The sequence below is a fragment of the Lepus europaeus genome, chromosome 14, assembly GCF_033115175.1.
Source record: "Lepus europaeus isolate LE1 chromosome 14, mLepTim1.pri, whole genome shotgun sequence".
In the NCBI taxonomy this organism is placed as follows: domain Eukaryota; kingdom Metazoa; phylum Chordata; class Mammalia; order Lagomorpha; family Leporidae; genus Lepus; species Lepus europaeus.
This window is the reverse complement of record NC_084840.1, coordinates 50,053,120-50,066,842: the sequence shown is the minus strand read 5'-3', so window position 1 is coordinate 50,066,842 and position 13,723 is coordinate 50,053,120. Positions and strand designations below refer to the sequence as shown.

The following is a 13,723-nucleotide window of genomic DNA, read 5'->3' as shown; positions in this document are numbered from 1 at the left end:
GTCAAGGAGGCTTGGAAAGATTGGCAGTTGTGTAGCACCACCCACCTAACACTCCGCCTCCTTCCCCTAGTTCAAGTCTCCATTCTCTCCAGCTAACCCCTGGCATCTAAGATCCATGGGAGAGCAATCTGGCTGAATAGTTTAACAGGATTAAAGAAACAATTGGCTTAACCTGCCTGGGTTAGTAACTTAATTTTCTTTCCATTGCCAGCTCTTTTCTTATTTCATTTCTCCACCCAAAGTAACCATTACTGGAACATTAACCAATGATTAATATTATTATATGTTATACCTTGAATTCTCCCACAAATATCCACATGTTGAAATCCTACCCCTACTACCACAGAATGTGGCCTTATTTGCTAATGTAATCAATTAGGACGAGCTCTTACTGGAGTAGAATGGGCTCTAATCCATTATAACCGGTGTCGTTACACAAAGGAGAAATTTGAACACAGACACATATGCACCGAGGGAGAAATCCATGTGAAGATCGGTGTTTTGCTGAAATAAGCCAAGAAACCACCAGCAGCTAGGAGAGAGGCTTGAAACAAGGCCTTCTCTAGTGCTTTCAGCAGGAACCCAGGCCTGCCAATACCTCAGTTTTGGACGTCCAAGCTCCAGAAGTATGAGAGAATAAATTGATGTTGTTTTAAGCCCCTTCCTTTGTGGCAATTTGTTGTGCAACCTTAGAAGACTAACATAGGATGTATAACCTTTTCTAATAAGTCATTCTTTAATACATACATTCATAAGATGGAATCATGTCACAAAAATGGGCACTGAGTTACCAGAGAAGAGGCGAAGCAGGTGAAATTCCTTATGCCTTCAGGCAAGAAGCTGAGGAGGACTGCAATGAACTGAGTGCCTTGAATGTCCGAAAGGTGCCTTTACTAGCTTCATCTGACAGCACTGTTATGTGGCAACTAACTCAGTCTTAGCCATATAGTTCCAAATGGAACCCAGGTCTTTTATTTCAGTTCAAGTACTCTTTCCATTGCATTAGTCAATGATAGACCAGAAAGTTGGTCCACGCAAACCTGGAATAGATCTGTCTAGGCATGCATTCAATGTGATGTGGTCAAGTGGCCTTGACAACAGCCAGATGTTAATTAGTGCAGACATTGCCTCCCGGTCCCATACAAGAGGGTGCAATGGTTAAGAGGGAATGGAAACAGTTCCCTCCTTTCCCACCAATGCCAGCCTTGACCTGGCGATAATAATTGTGATCATCATTTTCCTTTACTGAGCACTTAATACGTGCTGTGCACTGTGTTAAGTCCTTCAAATGCATTCTCATCTACTAGGTGATGACCATGGCAAGTGGTAGAGTTTCAGTACTGAAAACTGGCAGCTAGTTTTTTCATTCCCTGCATTCTACTGCCTTGGTAGCACTAACGATTTCAGTAATGTCAGTCTACTAAACTAAACAGTGTGTTTTCTGGGCATGATGAAGTAGTACTAACTTCTAGGAAAAGTCACCGTAACATCTGCCAGCTAGCTTCTGGCTTCTGACACCACTATCACACAAAGGGAGGGAAGGCAGGTGAGTGTGTAGCCTAGTGATTAGGACACCTACGTCCTGTATGAGAGAGCCTGGGTTCATGTTCTAGCTCTACTCCAGATTCCAGCTTCCTGCTAATGCATACCCTGGGAGGCAGCAGGTGATGGCTCAAGTAGTTGGGTCCCTGGATCAAGTTCCTGGCTGCCAGCTTTGGCCCCAGCCCTAACTATTTCAGGTATTTGCGGTGTGAACCAGTGGATGAGATCTCCCTCTCTCTGTCTCTCTCTCAAATAAATTAAATAAACTAATAAAAGGGAGGAAAAAAGGAGGAGAAGATAGCCACACTAATGGTTCTTTTAAATATGGGTATTTCTTTTTAACATGAGCTCAGAAAATTCCTAATTTTTCATACTATCCCCTGAAATGACCTTTCATTTATCAATCACCCTGTTCTGTGATTCAACAGGTACTTTTAAAGGACTGAAATGAAATCATAATTTATAGAATTGATATTAGAATACATTTTAGTGTTAAGTCCTATTCAATATGGTCTATCTGGTGCCAGCTACTCTGTTGGGTCTGGACATACAAAGATAAGAAAGACCCAGCCCTTGCTCTCAAGTCACTCAAAGTACACGGTTATTTACATTTGTCATGTAAAAAGCTGCTTTTAAAAAAGAAAGGTCTCTTGTCAGTCTCTGTTAGCTATAAGACACCATGAGTAGAAATACAGAAAGTCTAGTCAAGGGATTTCATTTTTAAACCTGTCGAGAGTATACGTGTCTGGAAAGACCTTGAGAATATCCACTGGCAGAAAAGTAAAATGTGGCACAGCAAGTCATACTCACACGAAGAACGGTCAGAGACCAGAGATCAACCCAGCTCATGCTCTGATTGCACAAGCCTGGGATAGACTGTCAGGTGCGCAAAGCTATTGACCAGAATCCTAACTTCCCAATGTACCTGGGCTATCTGCTGAACAAAGCCAGGTGAGGTGCTCATCACCTGGGAACCAATGCTGGAGTAGAATGTGATTTAGGATTTAGGATTAAGGATTAGGCCAATTCCACTCTCTGGCAACCATAACAAAACAGTTTCTATGACAACTGTGCTTGTTGAGAATTTGTCCCAGAGTTTCCTCTCATTGGTCCTTTCATTTGGACACCATCTTCCTAGATTTCTTGTGCAGAGGTAAGTCCTCCTGTCTTCAAATGGCTAGAGCTAATGACCAATCCAAAATCAGCTTCTTATCCAATCTTATTTTTAATCCCCTTTCACTGCCACCTTCCTCTTGAATCTCTTTTCTTAGCCAGTTTCCACACTTCCTTTTTTTTTTTTTTTTTCCATCTCTCCTCACCTCTATCACCTTAACTTAGCAAAACAAACTGAGATGTCCAACAGGTTTTTGTTCTGCTAGGTTTTATTGGCAAATGGGAAAAATGGTGATAATTTACAAGAATCTTCAAAAGGATAACAGCTTGGCTATTCTGGTTCTTCAATGAAATTTAAATGAAGCTTAAATTTAATTCTTTGAAGATCAAACAAGATGTCCCCTTCAATGTGGCTTCCAGAATCCTTTTATCCCATCATTATTTCCCATTGTTCCCAGATCCAGGATGTTTTCTGTAAGTCTCAGATGCTAAAAGAATGTGTGATTCACGTTCCCTTGTTTTTATTAGACATGATACCACTTTTCTCAATGTCTCTCCGTTTTGTGTCAACCTCTAGTGCTCTACCACAGCAGATAATAAGTGTTTGAAAGTAGGGATCAGATTTAAGCATTTTTCTTAACACTGCATACAATGCTGCATACTTACGTTTCTTCTTTTTTTCCCAACTGAGAAAAACTAATCGAGCCAGCACTGTGGCATAGCTGTGGAGTCACCGCCTCCAGTGCTGGCATCCCATATGGGCGCTGTTCAAGTCTAGCTGCTCCACTTTGGATCCAGCTCTTTGCTATGGCCTGGGAAAGCAGTAGAAGATGGCCTAAGGCCTTGGGCCCCTGCACCTGCGTGGGAGACCCAGAAGAAGCTCCTGGCTCCTGGCTCCTGGCTCCTGGCTTCAGATCGGCCCAGCTCCACCGTTGTGGTCATTTGGGGGAGTGAACCAACAGATGGAAGACCCTCCTCTCTCTCTCTGCCTCTTCATCTCTGTAACTCTGCCTTTCAAATAAATAAATATATCTTTTTTTAAAAAAGTTATAAAAAAACAAAACAAAAAAACTACACACCATTCATAACCCTGGCTCACACAGAAGCTTGTCTTCAGGCTCCCCCTCATTACTCTTTCCTCCCCTCCCTTCCCACTCTTCAGGCAGAAGTAACTGCCTTCTCCCCTCCGTTCTCTCATCAGCTGATTCACATGAAAGATAAGGCACTTACCCATCGCTTTATATTAGATGTACCCACATTAGGTTGGTTGTAAAATCATCCCCTTCGTGGATCCACAGCCCCTATCTCAGCCAGTAGATTACAGTGGTGCTCAAAGAGAGCTTATCCTACTCTGAGTAACATGGAAACCATGAAACGGTTTCCCTTGACACGCTTCAGGGGACACAGATGGACTCAGAAATGAAAGCCACTCTTCCCGTTCAGCTTTAACTGGGCCCCCTCACAGACATTCAACCACACCGTGACACCCAGCAAACCCCAACGGAACATGAAACCTGACATATGTCAGCACAGATCCTGCCTGCTTTACCCAGATGGCCCTGAGACCATGAAACAAGATGGTTTGAGAACAAGAGGAGCCTCAGGAAGTAATCTATGGTGCCTACAAGGCCCAAATGGCAGGAATCATTTGAGGATGATTAAAATGTTGATTTAATTAATCCTCTTGGTGGAAGATGATTTTTCATGGGTCTTGGTGACTTATGTGCCTTGCAAGTGAGGCACTGAATGCTGCTGGCTCTGGAGTACGTGTCCAGGAATGTCTGTACAGAGGACAGCTTTAGAACAGAGAGACGGCACCTCCTTCTGGAGCACGGGACTCCATGTTACTGCCTTTTTCAAAAACACTTGGGCTCACTAGGCTTAGGGATCATCTCTTGTAATGCCACTGCTGCGTGTGCAGGCATCATCAGCTCTCTTCATCTTCTTGGAAGTGGCCCAAGCATGCTGACACTTGGACTACTTCCATTGCTGTGAGTAAGAAACTATTCTTTATCTTTGGCTCAGCAGTCTCATGTTTTCGGGCTGCTCCCATGAACGGTAGCAAGCTAATTGGTTAGCTTGTGAGTAGGCCAAAATCTCAGATCCCTTACTGTTCCTGACACCACCTAGCAGGGTCTTCCTGCCTTCAGTGTGCCCTGACATCCCCCTTTGTATATTTCCACATTGCCATTAGGCTCCAACAGGTGCAGAACTATGCTGGGAAGGTAGAGTTGAGTGGAAGACAAGCATTCACCAGTGATAACTGTAGATACTTTGGTAAGGAGAACAAATTTGAGAGGTTAAAAAAATCATACCCTCCAAACAAGTAGCTGGGATGTAAGGCTGTTCCCATGAAAGGAGTGCAATGAGATGAATGACTGGGCTGTTTATACCAGCCACAATCTTCCTCTTGGAGTCTCTTTACCATATGGGAATGATGGGAAGCAGTAGCGCAATTCCAATGGCTGAAAAGATTCCTGTTTCTTTCCAAATAGCATTTAGTTTTTGCAACAGTGACTGGGGCACCACTCAGAAGTAGGGGACTATCTTCATGCAGTTTGCAACAGGAGTCTAGTTCTCTTTGGTTTTTTCAAGCTAACTGCTTTTTTATTCATCAATTTATTTTTAAAAGATGTATTTATTATTTATTTGAAAGGCAGAGTTAAAGACAGAGAGGGAGAGAGAGAGAGGTCCTCCATCCACTGGTTCACTTCCCAAATGGCCCAATGACCATGGCTGTACCATGCTGAAACTATAGCTTCTTCCAGGTCTCCCACATGGGCGCAGGAGTTAAGCACTTGGACCACTCTCCGCTGCTTTCCTAGGCACATTAGCAGAGAGCTGGACTGGAAATGGAGCAGCCGTGTCTCAAACAAGTTCCCATATGGAATGCCAGCATGCAGGCAGCAGCTTAACCTGCTGTGCCACATCATAGGCCCCTTATCAATTTATTTAAAAATGCCTTTAATACATCTTGTAGGGCTCTATAAAATTTTATACAGCATAACTTAAAAGAAAGAAAACCATTTCTCTAGCCCTACCCTGAGCAGAGTGAAGACCCCTTATAATTAAAGTAAAAGAAAAAACTCTTCCTGGGTGAGATACAGAAAACTGCCCTGGGTGCCTACCATTTGAGGCTCCCTTTTGCTGGAGAAGGGACAGGACAATTGGGAAGATGTAGAGGGCAGATGGATAGGGGTTAATCAGAAATAATCTGTGAACTTGAAGAGTCAATAAAAATTATCTATATTATAACATGAAGAGACAAAAAGAATGGGAAGAAAAAAAAACCAGAACATCCAAGAACTGTGGGACAGTGTCATATAATGTAGCATGCATGACACTGAAACCCCAGAAGAATGTGTGTGTGTGTGTGTGTGTGTGTGAGAGAGAGAGAGAGAGAGAGAGAGAGAAAATAGAGCTGAAACATATCTCAAGAGAGAGTGGACAAACTTTTCCAAAAATTATAAAAGACATAAGTCCAGGAAACTCAGGGGAAACAAATACATAAACTTCTCTCCATTTCTGTTGCCTCTCTCCTAATTCAAGTTCCCACATTTATAGCCCAATCTACCACAGCAGTCTCGGATTGGTCTTCCTTCTTCCATTCTTGTCTCCCTACCAACCATTTTATAAACAATAATCAGAGTCACCTTCAAAAAAAAAAAATACACACCATTCCTCAGCATAAAGTCCTGCAGTGGGTTCCGGTGAATTGACCATAAAATCCAGTGTTACTCGTGGCTGCCAGATGTCCTCTCACTCTCTGCGTTTGCCTCTTAATGCATCTTTTCCATGAGGCACCAAACACATCGGCCCAGAACACATCGCTGCCTTCAGAACCAGGCTTGTCTGATTCTGTCATGCCTGGTCTTCAAGTCTTAGCTTGGGCACATCCTCCTTAGAGGTGTTTTTCTAGTCTTCCCCACCAAAGAAGTCTGCCTAAGTATTTGTTTATCACGTTGATTTTACATCTATCTTAGCACTTTTCACCATCAGAAATTACCTAGCTATTTTTGTATCTGTTCTCTTGTGCATCTTCTTTCTCTGGGACTAGATTTCTGTTCTTTTAAGGAAGAGAATAATTTCTTCTGTGGCCTCAGGGCTTAAGACAGTGCCTGGTGTACTACAGGCATCCAAGACTTATTGACTAGATAAGAAATTAGGTGAATTGGCTAGCGCCATGGCTCACTAGGCTAATCCTCCACCTGTGACGCTGGCACTCTGGGTTCTAGTCCCGGTTGGGGCACTGGATTCTGTCCCAGTTGCTCCTCTTTCAGTCCAGCTCTCTGCTGTGGCCAGGGAAGACAGTGGAGGATGGCCCAAGTGCTTGGGCACTGCACCCGCATGGGAGACCAGGAGAAGCACCTGGCTCCTGGCTTCGGATCGGCACAGCACGTCGGCCGTAGCGGCCATTTGTGGGGTGAACCAACAGAAGGAAGACCTTTCTCTCTGTCTCTCTCTCACTGTCTAACTCTGCCTGTCAAAAAAAAAAAAAAAGAAAGAAAGAAAGAAAGAAAGAAATTAGGTGAATAGGTGAATTGAAGACTAAATACTCATTAGAGGCATAAGCTCAGGAAAAGGATGTGGTAGTCAAGAAGTATCTAGTTTTAAGTCATTATTGGAAATGCTAGAGATTTTTAGTTATATGAGTACATAGTCAGCAGATAGGCAAAGCCACTCTGTGGTGACAAATAATTTATTGAGTGATGGTAAGCACCTACTCTTCATTTTAGGCAGCCTGTCATTTCTGATTATTTATATGTCATCGGTTTTTGTTTTTTTGGCAGAATCACCCAAACTACCGACAAGGAGTGAGGGATGGAGTAAGCGCAATATTTGCCTAAATATTCTAACACAACCTTGACCTAATTTTTTAAACTACACACCATCTGGACAGACTTTTTAGATGACATGTGACTAAGGCCCACCCCCCTTCTGGAGGGAGTACTGGCAGGCATCCACATTCCTGTCTGATGTATGTGTTATTAGACGTCTCCCCTCCTGGGCTCCCCAGCCCCCTCACCTTGCCCTGTCCTTGCAGACCCTTCCTTCTGCGTCCTCCAGCCCACCTCTCCCCTTGGAGGGGCAGCACGAGTTGCTCTCATAGATCAAGCTCTTCATTCCTACTTGTTCTGAACAAAGCACTTTGGCTCCCCAACTTCACGCTCTAATTTTTTTTAAATTATATTTATTTATTTTCATTTTATTTGAAAGGCAGGGAAACAGGGAGAGAAAGATCTTCTTTCTGTTGCTTCACTCTCCAAATGCCTGCAACAACTGGGGTTTGGCCAGTCTGAATACAGGAGCCCAGAACTCATCCTGGGTCTCCCTGCCTCCCAGGGCATGTATTAGCAAAGAGCTGGATCAGCATTGGAGGAGCCAGGACTCTACCCAGGTCCTCTGATATGGGATCTAGGTGTCCCAAGTGGTGTCTTTACCACTGTACCAGATGCATGCCCCACTCATTCTGCTTGTGATTCCCTTTTCCTACGGCCCCACTCCAACTGAATGAGAGAAGGATTGTGTCTCCATCTCTTTCCTCATTTTTTAAGAGCTTGCTGGCAACCACTCTTCATGATGTCATGTGCATAATTACTCTTCAGATGATGTCATGTGCATCTGTTTTTGTTCAGGTACAATTATTGAATCCTGCGGCTGGCACTGTGGTGTAGCAGGTAAAGCCGCCGCCTGCAGTGTCAGCATCCCACATGGGCACTGGTTGAGTCTCAGCTGCTCCACTTCAGATCCAGCACTGTGCTATGGCCTAGGAAAGCAGTAGAAGATGGCCCAAGTCCTTGGACCCCTACACCCATGTGGGAGACCCAGAAGAAGCTCCTGGCTCCTGGCTTCACTTTGGATCAGCATAGCTCCAGTTGTTGTGGCCATTTGGGAAGTGAACCAGTGGATGGAAGACCTCTCTCTCTCTCTCTCTCTCTCTCTCTCTCTCTCTCTCTGCCTCTCTGTAACTCTGCCTTTCAAATAAGTAAGTAAATCTTTAAAAAATATATAGCATCCTGTTGTATGTTCATAGTTATTCAAAATGTCCACTGAGGGACAATAAGGGACCGTGTTTTACAAAATTATTTTACAACTTACTATGCCAATTTAGCAAGCACTGCCAACCTCAACCTTCCTTATTGGCAAATCAAGGAGGCTACAGTTTATAACCTCTATTCGGAAAGAGCCAGCCTTAGAAAATAAAAAATTTAAGTCCCTTACAGTTCTTGCCATAAAGAGCTTTGCAGAGGGCAAGTCCAAGCAGGGCAGGATGAATCTGCTGAAGCTCTCACCAAGGTCTGCCCAGGCCCTCTGGCATGACTGTCACAATCTCTACCACAACCTGGACAGGCCCTTCAGAAGTGGAGAAGGACTGGACAAGACGTTCTCTCTGATTCTGTATAGAACAACGATGTCACAAACTAAAAGGAAATCCAGACAGTGAATAGGTTTCCTTTCAGTTCCAGGAAAGCAGCAAAGAGCGTTTGTCCAGAATTCCTTTCTCCCCTCCCCTGTCCTGCTTTTCACAGAACACAGAATTTTTTCACATCAGAGGTTCTTTGAAACAGTTAACCCTCTTCCAGAAGAATCACATAAAATTGTGTTTCGCCAAGGACTAACGTTTTTCACACTGTTTTTAAAAGGTGACAATCAGTCTCGTTTTAAAATAGATTTCAGTGTCACTTCTATGTCTTTTTACCTAAGAATCACATAATCAGGTATGCCAGAGAGGAGTTAAAGCCAGGCTTTGATGAAGGCTTCTCCAATCACAGGAATGTTAGGAAAATGTTGCTGTCCCAATTCTAGTTTTCCTAGTCCAAGGAGACTTTCCATGAGTTCCAGGATTTTTAGGCATAACAAAACAAAACAAAAAACCCACAGACCTTGAGGTATACTAAAGAACTTAAACTGCCACACTAGGAGTCTGAAATGGAATATACTAGTGTATTTTGCAAAAGTAGCCATGCTCAGTTCACACGGTGGTCTAAGTGCCCACCCACCAAAGGCTGACCAGGGCTCCCTTGCTTGTCTCTTCTCTTGATCTCCAGCTCCTACTTGAGATGCTCATAATAAGCACTCAGAATTTCTCCTTCTATAGAAAAACAATGGCACCCGCTGAAGGAGAACAGCAGAGCTTCCACCCATTCTCAGGAACAGGTTTGCCCCAAAGTGGCATTCCTCCTGAGGATAGGACGCTGTCTTAGATCCCTGAAGCAGTGGCACTGGAGATGACAGATCCCGCACAGTCCTATCCCCACAGGTTATCCTGCCCACTTCCTGAAGTAGATAGCATACCTGCTTCTTGTATTTCCTCATAACTTTGCATTGTTGGTTGAGGATAGAAATAATAATAATAATAATAAAAAAAGCTGCTATTGACACCAAGCCAGGGATGACCAATGATTTATCCCCACATGACCTTGATGATTGAAGGCGCGACTCATCATCAGACTCACTTTTTCCATGTAAGACATTTACTTGCTTATGATTACAGATTCTCACCTCAAATCTGTTCAGTTCCTGCTCTTCACTGATTCTTAACATTTGAGTGGTAACAGCCAAGATCAGTTTTGACCCCCTCGGCTGTGAAAATTTAACAGCTGTGAAATCGGAATGTGAGATTTAGAACCTATACTTCTTGCCTTGGTAACTGATAAAAAAGCCTCTTTATAAATGATTTTTTTAACTTGCAAAATGATGTCTAATTACTTAAAAGATGAACTAAGTAAGGCAGCTACCATTACTGTGAAACAATATGCCACGGAATGTCATATGAATGATAACTAATTGAGGGCATACATCCTGAGAGCTATTTTAGGACCCAGCATTAACAACATCAGAAGTTACCAGCTCACCTTTTCTCCAGGTAACCAAGTCAATGAGGCCAAATAAGTGCTCTTTATTGCTGCCCTATAGGCTTCTGTAAGTGCAATGATTTTTTTAAGTATCGGGACCATAAAGATAATTAGTAACATTTCATGGACCAGGTACTGTGCTAGAAGCTAAACAAGTAGTTTTATATATTTAATCCCCATGATAATTTTCAGTAGGTTGAAATTTGTGCTGAAACTCATACAGCTACTACATCGTAAATCCTGAGAATTGGGGGCAGGTCTGAATAAGTGCAGGGAGGGTTTCACCAGAGGCGCCGTTGACACTGGGGGCTAGTTAATTGTTTGGGGGGCTTTTCCTGTGCACCGTAGGGTGTTAAGTCGCCTCCCTGGCTTCTACCCACTAGATGCATTTAGGGTAGGAAATGCAAATTGGCCCCAATTGCTCATAAACGAAGGATTTGACTCCCTATTTCTTCTTTTCCAATCTGCTATGCAAATCTCCCTTTCCTATGTGTATTTCTAAGGTATTTCCAATTTGTTTTGATTCTACTTTTTATTTTAAAATGTTAAATTACAATAACAACATATGCTCATTGTAACAGATGAAACTATATACAGTAAGACTATATATATACCATGTATATATGTATATATGTATATATATATGAACAACAAACCTATATGTGAACAATTAGTCTCCTCTTCTACACTTCCCGTTTAACCTATTTCCAGTCAGATGGCACAGCATGGCCTTGGCAATTGACTTTATTTTCCTGTGCCTTTCCTCACTCCAACACATACAGTATTTCCAGCCAGGCAGTTTGGAGACCTTCTGCCTCTTCTGGGGCGGAAGTTTACTAGAAAGAGTGCACTGAATCATTGTTGTCTGAAATGCAGGTGCAGTTAGGGACCCTTGAATAAGGGCTCATAGGCCTCTGGGCAATGAGCCCAATCACTCTGTTAAGGCCTTTGGAAAAAAAATCTAGGTGAATGTTAAAAAAACTGACCCCAGTCTTTCCTTGGGGCCCAATCAAGGGCCTGACCAGATTTTGGTGGCTTGCCCCCCCAAACCCCTGCGCTAGATACAAAGACACATTTCATCCATAAGTTGCTGAGCGCAGCGCCCCCATCCCCCACCCCTCAAGTCTCAGGGGAGGAAGACTTGTGGACAGCCTACAAATGCAGGTGTGCCTGGCTGTCTTCTAAGAGTTTATTCAGTGACTCCACCACTCTCCCATTGGCCCAGGCAAGAGAAGGGCTCTGGAGAAAACAGGCTCCCTTTGTGAAAGGGCACACAACCAAATGCTCAAACAAGGCCCAGGAGGAATTACATCTTCCCTTTAGGCTGGGAGGCATCCTGGAAGTAGAAAGTGATGCAGACTAACTGCAAGAGATGGAAAATTTATGCTTCAGAAGTGAACTGGTGTGTGTGTGTGTGTGTGTAGCGAGGGCTTGGAGAGAAGCTGTCCTGTTTTGGGAGCAGATTTGCAGAGTATAAGAAGGCATTAGACATTTTCCTGCAACCAGGTGATAAGACACTTTTAAAAAAAATAAAAGTTTTTTCCAAGAAGAAAGGGGGATCTTACATAGCTCAAACCAGGAGGGGCCTTCACGGTACCTTTGGGGGTAAAAGAGCTCTGCTTATGCATTTTGGGGGCTCTTTGTGGAATCACACAATGGGAGGTGGGAAGGAACTTACTAAACCGTCTGCCCTTTCTCTTCCCATCCCCAAACTAGCTCAGAGCACCTCAAGTTCATTAAGCCAGTGTCTGTCAAATGACTGACTGGTGGAATGAATGAAGAGGCGCTTGCTGCTTCACCCTCTGGCCGACCCTTTGCCAGGAACCCTTCTCGCACTTTCTTCCTTGGCACCCGCGCTCGCTCACTCACCTTGTGCTGTTTCCACATGGCCCCCAGGGGCTTCACCTCGTGCTTGCCGTGCCGGCCCTCTTCCAGGCACAGGTAACACACTGGGGTTCGGCAGCTCACACAGTACATACTGTAGTTCTCCATTTCGTGTTCGGGACACGTGGGGAACTTCCGGGTTGTACTGCCCCCTGCCGCTGCGCCCCCGGGGCTCCTGCAGCCACCGCCTCCACTGGGGGCGCCCTGGGCCGTGCCAGGGGACGCCGAGGTAGCCTCGGCGGGGGCAGGAGGCGGCGGCGGCTGCACCAGGCGATGCTTAGCGAAGGGTCCCCGGGATGGATGGCACTTGAGCTGGCAGGCAGCACAGTACAGCACGTCGCACTGCTCGCAGAGCGTGGCGGCCGGCTCCGGCGGGGTGCGGTCACACAACTGGCAGATGGCCACGGGCGCGGGAGCGGAGGCCCCGGGCGCGGCCCCGCGGCCCTGCTGGTACCGTTGCACGATGGCCTCTAGCAGCCGGTTGCGCTGGAAGCCGCGCAGACCGCGGTGGTCCAAAGAGGCGCTGCGGTGGCACTGCGGGCACGTGATGGAGCTTGAGGACGAGGACAGCGACGAGCAGGCGGCACCACGGGCCGCGGCAGCCGACGAGCCTGGTGGCGCCGGCACCATGGGCAGCACCCGAACCCCATTGGGGGACTTGAGGCTTGGGGTGTAGGAGCCATAGCCGCTATCTGTCTCGCTGTACAAGCTCAGCTTGTCTGCGTGGTCTCCTGCAGCTCCCGCGCCGCCGCCCAGGCCGCCCCCTGCGCCCCCGCCTGTACCGCCGCAGGCCGGCCCTGCAGCCGCGTCTTGGTCCAGGGTCGGAGCGGCGGCGGCGGCGGCAGCGGCGCCTGCAGGCAGCCCCGAGCCCCGGGAAAGCAGGAGCGGCGGGGGCAGGTGCTGCTCACCGTCCGGGGTCTGTACCGCAATGGTGCGAGCGCAAGGCAGGCAGACGTTGTGGGAGCAGGGCAGGATGATGGGTTCCCGAAACAGAGAGCCGCACACGGGACACTTCAGCTCCTCCTCCATGGCGGCGCCGGCAGCCCGAGCTCCTCGGCGCTCGAGGGGAAACAGGCCGGAGCTCTAGAAATGGGCGGAGGAGGACAAGCGCGGTTAGCACCGATGAGGCGCGAACCAGGGCACCACACGAGCACTAACACTTCACTGCCCGGGGCACGCCCCTCTGTCCTGTGGCCACCGCCCTAAGATGACTGGGGCCAGGAGAAAGGAGGGGGTCCTCACCTCCTGTTCGCGAGGCTCCTGCACCTGCGGCTTCAACCTGCGGCCGGGGTCCGGGGCCGGTCGGCTGCCCTGGCGGTGGCCTGCAA

The 13,723-nt window shown here is 46.2% G+C and overlaps 1 protein-coding gene across 3 annotated transcripts in view; it reads right to left on the bottom strand.

Annotated features, from left to right (window-relative positions):
* The window catches only part of TRIM67 (tripartite motif containing 67), a 48,306-nt gene extending 34,882 nt beyond the window's left edge, over window positions 1-13,424 (bottom strand). For 2 of the 3 annotated variants that reach the window (XM_062211372.1, XM_062211374.1), the window contains exon 1: window positions 12,381-13,424. In XM_062211372.1, the coding sequence (XP_062067356.1) occupies window positions 12,381-13,424 (1,044 nt within the window). The remainder of the gene's footprint in view (window positions 1-12,380) is intronic. The other variant, XM_062211375.1, reaches the window with a different exon arrangement.
* Between the last annotated feature and the right edge of the window lie 299 nt (window positions 13,425-13,723).